Source organism: Entelurus aequoreus, linkage group LG11, assembly GCF_033978785.1.
Source record: "Entelurus aequoreus isolate RoL-2023_Sb linkage group LG11, RoL_Eaeq_v1.1, whole genome shotgun sequence".
NCBI lineage: Eukaryota > Metazoa > Chordata > Actinopteri > Syngnathiformes > Syngnathidae > Entelurus > Entelurus aequoreus.
Window position 1 is genome coordinate 59,863,738 of NC_084741.1, and position 14,867 is coordinate 59,878,604.

Below are 14,867 nucleotides of genomic sequence, written 5' to 3' on the forward strand. Positions count from 1 at the left end.
CAATATTAATTACTAGGACTTAACATGCCGTTAGTTTATTTGCACAACCAGGTCTTCGTAGTTATATTTAGGCACGGCAACCACAAAATGACACAAAGTAATGCAACCTCTTGTCCTTTTCTTACGTTTACTTCTGCTCTCAAACACTACTAATGTAGTAGAGAATAGACTCGATTGCATCGCAGAAAGTTTCTCAAACAAATCAAATGTTCAAACAAACATTTTACAAAGTGATTGCTGCAGACACAAGCATGGTCCGATTGTATTCCATAAGATAATGAAAGTGATATTTTTAAGAGGCATTTCCTTCAACACACTTCCATATGTATCGCTTCTTTTGGGACTCTATGAAAGCTCTTTCCTATTTCTCTATTTGAACGACTGGAACACCCAAGAACAGAACAGTAGTACGGGATTTTCTGATCAAACTCTCCACTCACTCTCACTCATTTTAATGCTACTTTCAAGCTGCTTGACAATCGTGTGAATTAGGCCGCGAAGAAAAACAGATGTGACGTCAAACTAGGGTTGTACAGCATACCGGTATTAGCGATAATAATTATTCATATTCGGTACTATACCGCCTCTGAAAAGTACTGGTCCACCCTCCCCCCCGTCATCATCCCGTCATTTCATTGCTGGTTTACGAGCGTGTTCCGCAGTGCACAATCACAGAGTACTTACAAACAGACACAGTGTGTAGACAGAAAAGTGAGAACGGACCCATTTTGGCTTAAAAACTAACGATAAAGGTGAAGTTATAACACTGAAACGCCCACCGGAAGAGGTGCTTTAAGACATGGCTAGCTAGCTAGCGGCTAAAGTCCAGCCGCAGTCGGCAGTGTTTTAGCTACTTCTAAATCACTAATCCTCGTTTCCATGGCGACAAATAAAGTAAGTTTCTTACAAGTATCATCCCTGCAGGACGAGGAATAGCTAAACATGCTTCACTACACACCGGATTCAAAATGTAAACAAATGCCATTGGTAGATCTACATCTGACATCTACTGTAATGATACCAAACACAGTAGCGTATTTAGTCGATACATCTATGATTATGTCGATATTTTTTGGCATCACATCTTCTTCTTTCGTTTTTTTTTAAATTTATATTATGTTCATAAACTCAGGAAATATGTCCCTAGACACATGAGGACTTTGATCCTGTAACGACTTGGTATCGGATTGATACCCACATTCGTGGTATCATCCAAAACTAATGTAAAGCATCCAAACAACAGGAGAATAATGTGATTATTACATTTTAACAGAAGTGTAGACAGAACATGTTAAAAGAGAAAGTAAGCAGATATTAACAGTTAATGAACAAGTAGATGAATCATTAATTTTCTACCACTTGTCCTTAATAATTTTGACAAAATAACAGAATGGAAAATGACACAATATGTTACTGCATATGCCAGCAGACTAATTAGGAGCCTTTGTTTGCTTACTTACTACTAAAAGACAAGTTGTCTTGTATGTTCACTATTTTATTTAAGGACAAACTTGCAATAAGAAACATATGTTTAATGTACTCTAAGATTTTTGGTTAAAATAAAGCCAATAATGTCCCCTTTATTTAGAAAAGTATCGAAATAATACCAAAATACTGGTACCGGGACAGCACTACGTCAAACGCAACCCAGCAGTTGGTATTGTGTCGGTTCAAATGTGAATGATAATATAAATCCATTTAATAAAGTAAAATACAAATAAGGCAACAAGAGAAGTATCCCACACTTCTCTTTTGTAAAGTAAATTTCTACAGCCGATATGGGCATCTACATCAACAATATGATTTGCCTGAAAAGCTGGACAGGACAAAAAAAAAAAAAAAGTGATTGGTCGCCCTCCCTATAGTTGCAATTTGTTTTCATCTGTAGAAAGAGTCAAACTGTGACCTGAGCTACCGCCACCACGATAGCTTAAACTGCTCAGAAAATCCCCACAGATGTAATGAGTTCACAGACGAGTCCATTTGTGTTTGATTCAAGGGCTAAAAACAGAAGCCGCTCTGATAGTGCGAGAGGCAACATTGAAGTCCTGTTCCTACTAATAACAGTAATGCACTGACTCAGCACCGAGACTTTTAAGGCTTTGCTTGCCAGGGAAGGAGACGTCTATTGGCCAGCTGTGCTGTCAATCACTTGACAAGCGCCTCATCTACACGGACACACTTCAAAATGAGTTAATGTGTTGGCTGTTAATGAGCCAGGTGTGGTCACCTGGATCAGACCAGGGTGACATTCTGTCACTTTACACTGTACCAGAAGGTACTGACCTTTTAGTGTGTGTGTGTGTGCGTGTGTGTGCGTGTGTGTGCGTGTGTGTGTGTGTGTGCATAGTGATCAGGGCTGCTGTCTGCTGCTGGATTTATGAGGCCAATGTGGTGAGGTGGCTGCTGCGGCTGCAGAGTCCAGCAGATAAAAGCATGGCTTCACGTAGCAGTAAAAAAACCTCCGTCTCTCCAGTCCTTGAAGCGCTTAACAAAAGAAACACGTTGCTTTTTGTCCTTTTTTTTTTTCCTTTCTTTTTTGTCGCACTGAAGATCATTAAATGCAATTGCCTTATATGCCACCCTTACACAGTGTACCTTCATTAAATAATCTTTGCATTCAGTATGTGTGCGGGCTCTTTGCTGATGCAGTACGTGAAGCAGAAAATGAAGTTTAATAGTACGCCAAGCATTCTTGTGAACGGGGAGGGGGGGGGGGGAGGGGGGGTAGCCACATTGACGTCAAGCAAGTCTGATCTGTGTTGAGAGATGGAGTGAGGGCTCACACACTTCAAATAATACAAAAGTAGAATTTACTTTCCAATGATGTAAAGGGCTGCTGCATGTGTGCAATAAATCATCATTCACCTCATCGACACAAATGTGTAAGGACTAGAATTCTCTCTGGGATGAAAATGTCAATCTTGTATTTCATAGTTAATTAGCGGCTTGTGACTTTGTAGAAAATACACTATATTGACAAGAGTATTTGGCCACCTGCCTTGACTCACATATGAACTTGAAGTGCCATCCCATTCCTAACCCATAGGGTTCAATATGATGTGGGTCCACCTTTTGCAGCTATTACAGCTTCAACTCTTCTGGGAAGGCTGTTCACAAGGTTGCGGAGTGTGTTTATAGGAATTTTCAACCCTTCTTCCAAAAGCGCATTGGTGAGGTCACACACTGATGTTGTTCGAGAAGGCCTGGTTCTCAGTCTCCGTTCTAATTCATCCCAAAGGTGTTCTATCGGGTTCAGGTCAGGACTCTGTGCAGGCCAGTCAAGTTCATCCACACCAGACTCTGTCATCCATGTCTTTATGGACCTTGCTTTGTGCACTGGTGCACAGTCATGTTGGAAGAGGAAGGGGCCCGCTCCAAACTGTTCCCACAAGGTTGGGAGCATGGAATTGTCCAACATTTTTTGGTATCCTGGAGCATTCAAAGTTACTTTCACTGGAACTAAGGGGCCAAGCCCAACTCCTGAAAAACAACCCCACACCATAATTCCTCCTCCACCAAATTTCACACTCAGCACAATGCAGTCTGAAATGTAGCGTTCTCCTAGCAACCTCCAAACCCAGACTCGTCCATCAGATTGCCAGATGGAAAAGTGTGATTCGTCACTCCAGAGAAGGCGTTTCCACTGCTCTAGAGTCCAGTGGCGACGTGCTTTACACCACTGCATCCCACGCTTTGCATTGGACTTGGTGATGTATGGCTTAGATACAGCTGCTCGGCCATGGAAACCCATTCCATGAAGCTCTCTGCGTACTGTACGTGGGCTAATTGGAAAGTCACATGAAACAGTTTGGAGCTCTGTAGCAACTAACTGTGCAGAAATTCGGTGACCTCTTTGCACTATGCGCTTTAGCATCCGCTGACCCCTCTCTGTCAGTTCATATGGCCTACCACTTGGTGGCTGAGTTGCTGTTGTTCCCAAACTCTTCCGTTTTCTTATAATAAAGCCGACAGTTGACTTTGGAATATTTAGGAGCGAGGAAATATCACGACTGGATTTGTTGCACTGGTGGCATCCTATGGAAATCACTGAGCTCCTAAGAGCGGCCCATTCTTTCACAAATGTTTGTAGAAACAGTCTCCATGCCTAAGTGCTTGATTTTATACACCTGTGGCCGGGCCAAGTGATTAGGACACCTGATTCTGATCATTGGGATGGGTGGCCAAATACTTTGGGCAATATAGTGTATGTTGGATCTGTAAAGATGTTCACTCTTTAACAGTGTGAAAAGTTTGCAGAGCATACATGCATTCACTAATCATTCCATTGTAGCTCATCGTAGATATTCTTTTTTCAAGGGGTCTCCCGAAACAACCTTTTCACTTCCGATACGATACCGATATTGAAGTCTTGAATATTGGCCGATACGATATTAATATGATGCAATATTAGTGCTAATTTTGTTATTTTGTAGTGTTGAATGTTAGAAAAGGCTTGATCAAGTGGAATTAATCAGAGCACAATGGTAGGTAGTCACCTTATGACAGATTTATGCTTTTGTATAGGAATGGTAATATATATATTTTTAAAACCAAGCGGTCACAATAATTCATGCGGTCACAATCATGACACAGTAAGTTTAATCATGTGTATGTTACTGGATACTCGTAATACGCTTGTTCCTTGAAGACTTTTATCTGTAAGTAATATGCAACTCTAAATGTTTGATACTTGTTTATGTTGACAAATGTAGTGTATTACACTGAGATATTCTTCAATTAAATTACTTATGTCTAACCCAGGGGTGTCAAACTAATTTTAGATCGGGGGCCACATGGAGAAAAATCTACTTCCAAGTGGGTCAGACTGGTAAAATCACAGCACGATAACTTAAAAATAAGGACAACTTCAGATTGTTTTCTTTAGAACGAGCACATTCCGAAAATGTACAAATCATAATGTTGTTGGGAGTTTTTTTTACACTTACATGTTGCGGTTAATAATATTCTATCTTTATTTGTCGTTATTTATACTTTCTGAATAAATGATGTGATAATGTTCATCAGTCAACTCATTGGTGTTAATTTTCAATCTATCAAGATAAAATATCAAAATCAAATTACAGGATGTTATTTATGTACCGTATTTTTCGGAGTATAAGTCGCTACGGAGTATAAGTCGCACCGGCCGAAAATGCATAATAAAGAAGGCAAAAAACATATAAAAGTCGCACTGGAGTATAAGTCGCATTTTTTGGGGACATTTATTTGATAAAACCCAACACCAAGAATAGACATTTGAAAGGCAATTTAAAACAAATAAAGAATAGTGAACAACAGGCTGAATAAGTGTACATTATATGACGCATAAATAACCAACTGAGAACGTGCCTGGTATGTTAACGTAACATATTATGGTAAGAGTCATTCAAATAACTATAACATATAGAACATGCTATACGTTTACCAAACCATCTGTCACTCCTAATCGCTAAATCCCATGAAATCTTATACGTCTAGTCTCTTACGTGAATGAGCTAAATAACATTATTTGATATTTTACGGTAATGTGTTAATAATTTCACACATAAGTCACTCCTGAGTATAAGTCGCACTCCCGGCCAAACTATGAAAACATATGTAGCATAATTTACAAAGATACAAAGAATTGCTTTTGCGACATCTAGTGGACACATTTAGAACAGCGGTTTTTTTTCTTTCAAAAATTTCTGCTCATTTTTATACTTAGCAAACTCCTCCCGAACAGGGTCGTACGTTTGACATCCCTGGTCTAACCTGTGCGCTATTGTGTGCTTAGCTGTTGTGTAGCAGCTAGACTCAATGTAGTCTATAGCCTAGCATGTTTACCTTTTGTAAATGACAGCTTCTATTGTCAATCCCATTGGGGTTGTGAGTTTTTCCTTGCCCTTATGTGGGCTCTGTACCGCGGATGTCGTTGTGGCTTGTGCAGCCCTTTGAGACACTTGTGCTTTAGGGCTCTATAAATAAACATTGATTGATTGATAATAATATCAGAGATTTTAGATGCAAGCCGATATAATCCGACTCTAGTTTTTTCACTGATATCGGACCGATATCAATATTGTTTCGGGACACCCCTAACTGTAATCAACATGCTCGTTGCTAACATTTCCCCTTCTCTCCCCTGTAGGTGATGTGGGTATGCAACTTGTGCCGAAAACAACAAGAAATCCTCACCAAATCCGGGGCGTGGTTTTATGACTCGGTGCCTGGTCAGGTGCAGCGTGTGTTTGAAGGCGGGCCGCAGGGGAAAAAGGCCAAACTGCAGGACCCGTCGCTGTACCCCTACCAGGGAGCCTCAGGGGACTTGACACAAGCGTCAGACAGGAGCAGACGTCACGGCGGGCTCCTGCCCAGACAGGCGTCCCTCGACAACGGGTCGCTGCGGTACCCCGGACACGGTGACACACCCGTAGACAGGTCAGTTTCGGAAACAAGCGTGTTTGAAAGAGGTGTTGGGCTGGATAGACTATCTTCTGTGTGTTACAGATGAGTTATTATACTAAATAGGGCAAACAACACTATGCAGGAGGGGTTTAGCTGAAATAGAGGACTCTGAAACATTTTGTCGGACTGTGGTATTGGCGCAGATCAATGAGTCAAGGTGTATCTCCTTGCAAGCCAGTCAAGATGCCACAGAAAACAGCTTGTACATGGAGCTCATGAGGCCCATAAAGGGGACACAGACGCTGTATTGGGCACTAACTCAGCAATTCTTTCGCAGTGATCCACCCACACACACTCACACACAGAAACACGCACCGAAAACATACGTAGGAAAACAGCAGTGTTAAATACAAAGAAAAAGAATCCTAAATATAAATAGTCTGTTTCAGTGTAAGAATAGTGCTAATCAGAGACTTCTAAAAGATGTATAACATCATACCATGTTAATGTACTAACTGTATCCAGAGGTGGGTAGAGGAGCCAAAAGTTGGACTCAAGTAAGAGTACCATTACTTTAGAGAGGGGCTATTCAGCTAGTGGCCAAGTCCGGCCCGGTAATTTCACCATAGCGGCCCCCGAGTTCGGTTCAAAAGTTGTGAGAGAAACATTTTTACAGTAAATTCCAGTGCTCCTGTTGTATAGAGCAGTGTTTTTCAACCTTTTTTGAGCCAAGGCCCATTTTTTGCGTTGAAAAAATCCAGAGGCACACCACCAGCAGAAATCGTTAAATAACGAAACTCAGTTGAAAGTTGTTGTCGCAATTGTTGGATATGACTTTAAACCATAACCAAGCATGCATCAATATAGCTCTTGTCTCAAAGTAGGTGTACTGTCACCACCTGTCACATCACGCCGTGACTTATTTTGAGTTTTTTGCTGTTGTCCTGTGTGTCGTGTTGTAATTCTTATCTTGCGCTCCTATTTTGGTGGTTTTTTCTCCTTTTTTGGTATTTTCCTTTAGCAGTTTCATGTCTTCCTTTGAGCGATATTTCCCGCTTCTACTTTGTTTTAGCAATCAGGAATATTTCAGTTGTTTTTATCCTTCTTTGTGGGGACATTGTTGATTGTCAGGTCATGTTCTGATGTACATTGTGGACGCCGTCTTTGCTCCACAGTAAGTCTTTGCTGTCGTCCAGCATTCTGTTTTTGTTTACTTTGTAGCCAGTTTAGTTTTAGTTTAGTTCTGCATAGCCTTCCCTAAGCTTCAATGCCTTTTCTTAGGGGCACTCATCTTTTGTTTATTTTTTTGTTTAAGCATTAAACACCTTTTTACCTGCACACTGCCTCCCGTTGTTTCCGACATCTACAAAGCAATTAGCTACCGGCTGCCACCGACTGATATAGAAGAGTATTATACGGTTACTCTGCCGAGCTCTAGACAGCACCGACACTCAACACCACCTAATTTTCAGACTATAATTACTGGTTTTCAAAAAATATTTTTAACCCAAATAGGTGAAATTAGATAATCTCCCACGGCACAACAAACTGTATCTCACAGCACACTGGTATAGAGGAACTTGGTCCGCTGTAAACACATTGGCAGATCCTTGCATTGACATTTTAACCTTGCTAGCAAACATAGAACACTTGGGGAGAATAAAATATTACCAATATTTACCAGTCAAAATGTAAGTGCATCACCCTTTGTCTGCTTCCCAGGGTTAGACAACTGCGTTAGAGAACAATAATGACATGCATCCGTGTTTTTTAGAGCTGTTAAGATAAAAATTAGGAGATATTGTGCAGCCTGAAAAGAGTTTAAATACACTACACTCAAGACTGAAACACCCATGCTGTCCTTGCAGACACTCTTTGATTTTGTTCCATATTTCTGCACATTGGTAACATGTAAGGCAGTTAACGTCCACATGGGGGCTCCTTCCTCTTTCTTCCTCAAAGGGAGATGGGATGCATTTACTTATTATCTCTAAACATTTTGGCTTGCAGGTTCAAGTAAAAAGTTCATTTCATTGGTTGATAGGCCATTGTTTCTGTTTTGGTACAGTGTGTTTACTGCTAACATGGAACATAAATGATGTATTGCTCTTTTAGTGTGGAAGGATGCAATGAAGGCCAGGGTAAGATTCAAAGCAAGGTAAATACCGGTAAATAATGAAAAGTACACTGCGGCTTGAGCAGGCAAGGATATTTGAAGAATTAATGCAACTGTGATGTGACACTTTATCATTTTGTGGACAGGAATTATCTTGCAGAGTGGCACAAATAATATTTAGAAACAACAATGTGTTTTGTATTGTTATTTTGGATATACTGTCGCCATTAAGGCTATGTGTTTGTATAGTATTGTGTTAACAAAAAAGTTATATATAATTTTGAGAGATATATATATATATATATATATATATATATATATATATATATATATATATATATATATATATATATATATATATATATATATATATATAAATATATGTGTATATGTATATAAATATATATGTGTGTATATGTGTGTATATATATATATATATATATATATATATATGTTTGTTAGGTTGTGTTTTACTATTGCACAACTGGTTCCGAATAAGTGTTTTGAACTTTCTGGAATATATACATGTTTTACTACTTGTACAATATAAACTAAAAATAAATGACTCTGTAAGATGTTTTGAAGCTTATGTTCTTGTTTAAGTTGGTCCAAGAAGTAACATTTTAATTAACCATTTGACGTAAACGCTACACTGCTTGGACCAGGGGTGTCTAAAGGGGCCATATCAGGCTATGTGTTTGTATAGTATTGTGTTAACAAAAAAGTTATATATAATTTTGAGATATATATATATATATATATATATATATATATATATATATATATATATATATATATATATATATATATATATATATATATATATATATATATATATATATATATATATATAAATATATGTGTATATGTATATAAATATATATGTGTGTATATGTGTGTATATATATATATATATATATATATATATATATATATATATATATATATATATATATATATATATATATATATATATATATATATATATATATATATATGTTTGTTAGGTTGTGTTTTACTATTGCACAACTGGTTCCGAATAAGTGTTTTGAACTTTCTGGAATATATACATGTTTTACTACTTGTACAATATAAACTAAAAATAAATGACTCTGTAAGATGTTTTGAAGCTTATGTTCTTGTTTAAGTTGGTCCAAGAAGTAACATTTTAATTAACCATTTGACGTAAACGCTACACTGCTTGGACCAGGGGTGTCTAAAGGGGCCATATCAGTCCCAAAACATTTTTTTTTAAACTTAAAAAAACACAGCAAAAGTTTAAATAAAGAGTAATAAGTTATAAAGTAATGAGAAAAAGTTGAAATAATAATATGCGCTGTCCCCTATTGTGCTGTTTCCAAATACCATTGTTGAATTTGCGTAATTGCCCATGACACATTTGCAAAAAGTGAGCAAAAACTTACAAAGCAATAGAAATATGTTTTGAAATACAAACAAACTTTCCTCTATTTACTTTTTTCATGCCACAAGAAAATGCCACCAGCAGGTGCTCTTAGATGGGTTAGGAACCCACAGCTGCACCAAAGATCCCCACGAGATTTGTCACTGGTTGCCTTTTTGATGAAAACATTATCGAGAGGGCTCTAATTATAAGTTATCCACACTTCTTATTCTCTGCTAAACCAGGGGCCTCATTTACAAAACTGTTTGTGGATTTCACCATGAAACATTGAGTAAACATTAAACTCAGAATGTACGTACACACAGATTTATAAAACAGATAATGTTTTCATTATTTCTCACTCTTTATTTTGCCAAATAATGCAAAGCAGACGGTTGCTTGACGCCAAATCCCCATGAGCAATATTTTAAAGCTCTTGTGAGCAATTATCACACATACAACATCATTTCAACATCTTTGCACTGTATGCACTATTGAATTGATTAATTCTCTTCAGTCAGTCAGTCATTTACCGTATTTTTCGGAGTATAAGTTGCACCGGCCGAAAATCAATCAATCAATCAATCAATGTTTATTTATATAGCCCTAAATCACAAGTGTCTCAAAGGGCTGTACAAGCCACAACGACATCCTCGGTACAGAGCCCACATACGGGCAAGGAAAACTCACCCCAGTGGGACGTCAATGTGAATGACTATGAGAAACCTTGGAGAGGACCGCATATGTGGGTACCCCCCCCCCCTCTAGGGGAGACCGAAAGCAATGGATGTCGAGTGGGTCTGACATAATATTATGAAAGTCCAACACATCAGCGAAAGTCCAGTCCATAGTGGGGCCAGCAGGAACCATCCCGAGCGGAGACGGGTCAGCAGCGTAGAGATGTCCCCATCCGATGGACAGGCTATCGGTCCACCCCGGGTTGGGAGCAGAGTAGAAAAGAAAAGAAACGGCAGATCAACTGGTCTAAAAAGGGAGTCTATTTAAAGGCTAGAGTATACAAATGAATTTTAAGATGAGACTTAAATGCTTCTACTGAGGTAGCATCTCTAACTTTTACCGGGAGGGCATTTCATAGTATTGGAGCCCGAATAGAAAACGCTCTATAGCCCGCAGACTTTTTTTGGGCTCTGGGAATCACTAATAAGCCGGAGTTCTTTGAACGCAGATTTCTTGCCGGGACATATGGTACAATACAATCGTCAAGATAGGCAGGAGCTTGACCGTGTAGTATTTTATACGTAAGTAGTAAAACCTTAAAGTCGCATCTTAGGTGCACAGGAAGCCAGGGCAAGTGAGCCAGTATAGGCGTAATATGATCAAACTTTCTTGTTTTTGTCAAAAGTCTAGCAGCCGCATTTTGTACCATCTGTAATCTTTTAATGCTAGACATAGGGAGGCCCGAAAATAAAACGTTACAGTAATCGAGACGAGACGTAACGAATGCATGGATAATGATCTCAGCATCGCTTGTGGACAAAATGGAACGAATTTTAGCGATATTACGGAGATGAAAGAAGGCCGTTTTAGTAACACTCTTAATGTGTGACTCAAACGAGAGAGTTGGGTCGAAGATAATACCCAGATTCTTTACCGAGTCGCCTTGTTTAATTGTTTGGTTGTCAAATGTTAAGGTGGTATTATTAAATAGATGTTGGTGTTGAGCAGGACCGATAATCAGCATTTCCGTTTTCTTAGCGTTGAGTTGCAAAAAGTTAGCGGACATCCATTGTTTAATTTCATTAAGACACGCCTCCAGCTGACTACAATCCGGCGTGTTGGTCAGCTTTAGGGGCATGTAGAGTTGGGTGTCATCAGCATAACAGTGAAAGCTAACACCGTATTTGCGTATGATGTCACCTAGCGGCAGCATGTAAATACTAAAGAGTGCAGGGCCAAGAACCGAACCCTGGGGAACTCCGCACGTTACCTTAACATAGTCCGAGGTCACATTGTTATGGGAGACACACTGCATCCTGTCAGTAAGATAAGAGTTAAACCAAGACAAGGCTAAGTCTGTCATCCCAATACGCGTTTTGATACGCTCTAATAAAATATTATGATCAACATAATTGTCGGCGTGCGTCACTAGATCAGCAACAAACTCTGAGAATTCACTGATGAAGTCCGAATAGGGCCCAGGGGGGCGGTAGATAACAGCCAGGTGGAGAGGCAGCGGTGTGACAAACCTCAAAGTGAGCACCTTAAACGAGTTATATTTATTATTTAGGTTAGGTGTAAAATTATAGTTTTCATTGTATATTAGTGCGACACCCCCTCCCCTTTTAAGAGGTCGGGCAACATGTGTATTGGTATAGTTAGGAGGAGATGCCTCATTTAGCGCAAAAAAATCGTCTGGTTTGAGCCAGGTCTCGGCGAGACCAACGACGTCAAGTTTGTTGTCTATAATGACTTCATTAACTAATAACGTTTTGGAAGATAATGATCTTATGTTTAAAAAACCCATATTATAGGTAGTGGGCTGTTTTGAGGATTGTTTGTTGAAATTATCCGAAGTAGCAATATTAATAATGTTGCGTTTATTATGCATAGTGCACTTTAAATAGTTTCGACCATATCTAGGAATTGATACGACGGGAATTGTCCGATTGTTTGCTAGATGTTGCGATAAACTGAATGCATCATAGTTAGCCACCTCAGTAGATTGCCTGTCTGCCTCTGACACGGTCACAAAATAAAAAACATTATGTGAGTTGTGTTTTATTCTAAGAGAATTGCTATGTGTGCAGGGATTATCCAGCCTGGCGCCGGCTAGTTCTAGTTTAAATGGCTTCTTACCCGGAGACTCCACGCTTCTTTGGTTAGCTTTTCCCTTTGTTGTTAGCCCCGCTCGGCATCCCCGCTTCTGTTTCCGCTCACACCGCTTACGACGTCTCCATCGGTGGTCACCGCTAGCACTTGACTCCGCTGCTACAAAGGCCGCTCGATGTAGCCCGCGAAGTATTCCCATGCTAGCGAGGAGGTCCACCGTACATGCATCTTTCAGTCTATAACGACCCGATCCATCCACATCCAGAATTGTATGTCGGTCGTATGTGATCACAGAGTGTTCACGCTTTGAGCCAGCCATGAAATTGACAGAAATGACAGGTGTTTTTTGCCAAATCGCTCTACACTCCCAAGAGCGTTAGCAAGCCGCAGCATAGCCATGCGCCGCCATCTTGGTCAAATGCAAAATAAAGAAGGAAAAAAACATATATAAGTCGCACTGGAGTATAAGTCGCATTTTTGGGGGAAATTTATTTGATAAAACCCAACACCAAGAATAGACATTTGAAAGGCAATTTAAAATAAATAAAGAATAATGAACAACAGACTGAATAAGTGTACGTCATGACACATAAATAACAACACTGTAAAAAAAAATCCTATTTTTATGGTTAATTTACTCTAAATTTCTACTGTAATTTTTCTTTTTTTTTTTAAATAGTTTATAAAACTGTAGAATTGAAGACATTATCTGTAAATAAACAATCCGCCTGTTATTTTAAGTAATATGCCAGTAATGACAAACTATGTATATTTGTATTTTTATTACAGAAAAATACCAAATTAATTATACATAGCATTTTCTGTTTTCTTAAATTACTTTCAAATTCATGTAATATTACGATATTTTTCCGTAAAACGTTTAATGAAAATTTCTGTAATTATAATGTTTTTGATCATTATTTGGTTTACAATGTTTTACTTTAATTTTATGGTTTTCGTTTGGCAGCCGTAGCTGCCAGTAGATGACCGTTTTTTTACAGAATTTTTTTTTACAGTGCAACTGAGAACGTGCCTGGTATGTTAACGTAACATATCATGGCGAGAGTCATTCAAATAACTATAACATATAGAACATGCTATACGTTTACCAAACAATCTGTCACTCCTAATCGCTAAATCCCATGAAATCTTATACGTCTAGTCTCTTACGTGAATGAGCTAAATCATATCATTTGATATTTTACGGTAATGTGTTAATAATTTCACACATAAGTCGCTCCAGCGTATAAGTCGCACCCCCGGCCAAAGTATGAAAAAAACCTGCGACTTATAGTCCGAAAAATACGGTACATGCTTTGCCTGCAAGCTGTCTCTGAAATCAGATGCATCGAGACGCAAAACTCCAAGTTGTGGCTTCAGTTTACCTAGTGGTTAGAGCAGGGGTCACCAACGCGGTGCCCGCGGGCACCAGGTAGCCCGTAAGGACCAGATGAGTAGCCCGCTGGCCTGTTCTAAAAATAGCTCAAATAGCAGCACTTACCAGTGAGCTGCCTCTATTTTTTTAAATTGTATTCATTTACTAGCAAGCTGGTCTCGCTTTGCCCGACATTTTTAATTCTAAGAGAGACAAAACTCAAATAAAATTTGAAAATCCAAGAAAATATGTTAAAGACTTGGTCTTCACTTGTTTAAATAAATTCATGAATTTTTTTACTTTGCTTCTTATAACTTTCAGAAAGACAATTTTAGAGAAAAAAATACAACCTTAAAAATGATTTTAGGATTTTTAAACACATATACCTTTTTACCTTTTAAATTCCTTCCTCTTTTTCCTGACAATTTAAATCAATGTTCAAGTAAATTTATTTTTTTTATTGTAAAGAATAATAAATACATTTTAATTGAATTCTTCATTTTAGCTTCTGTTTTTTCGACGAAGAATATTTGTGAAATATTTCTTCAAACTTATTATGATTAAAATTCAAAAAAATTATTCCGGCAAATCTAGAAAATCTGTAGAATCAAATTTAAATCTTATTTCAAAGGCTTTTGAATTTCTTTTAAAATTTTTGTTCTGGAAAATCTAGAAGAAATAATGATTTGTCTTTGTTAGAAATATAGCTTGGTCCAATTTGTTATATATTCTAACAAAGTGTAGATTGGATTTTAACCTATTTAAAACATCTCATCAAAATTCTAAAATTAATC

The 14,867-nt window shown here is 38.3% G+C and overlaps 1 protein-coding gene across 24 annotated transcripts in view; it reads left to right on the forward strand.

The window, feature by feature from the left end:
• Positions 1-14,867, forward strand: part of rims2a (regulating synaptic membrane exocytosis 2a) — a 305,210-nt gene that overhangs the window by 96,887 nt on the left and 193,456 nt on the right. For all 24 annotated transcript variants that reach the window (XM_062063652.1, XM_062063653.1, XM_062063656.1 and 21 more), the window contains one exon: positions 6,134-6,423. In XM_062063652.1, the coding sequence (XP_061919636.1) occupies positions 6,134-6,423 (290 nt within the window). The remainder of the gene's footprint in view (positions 1-6,133; positions 6,424-14,867) is intronic.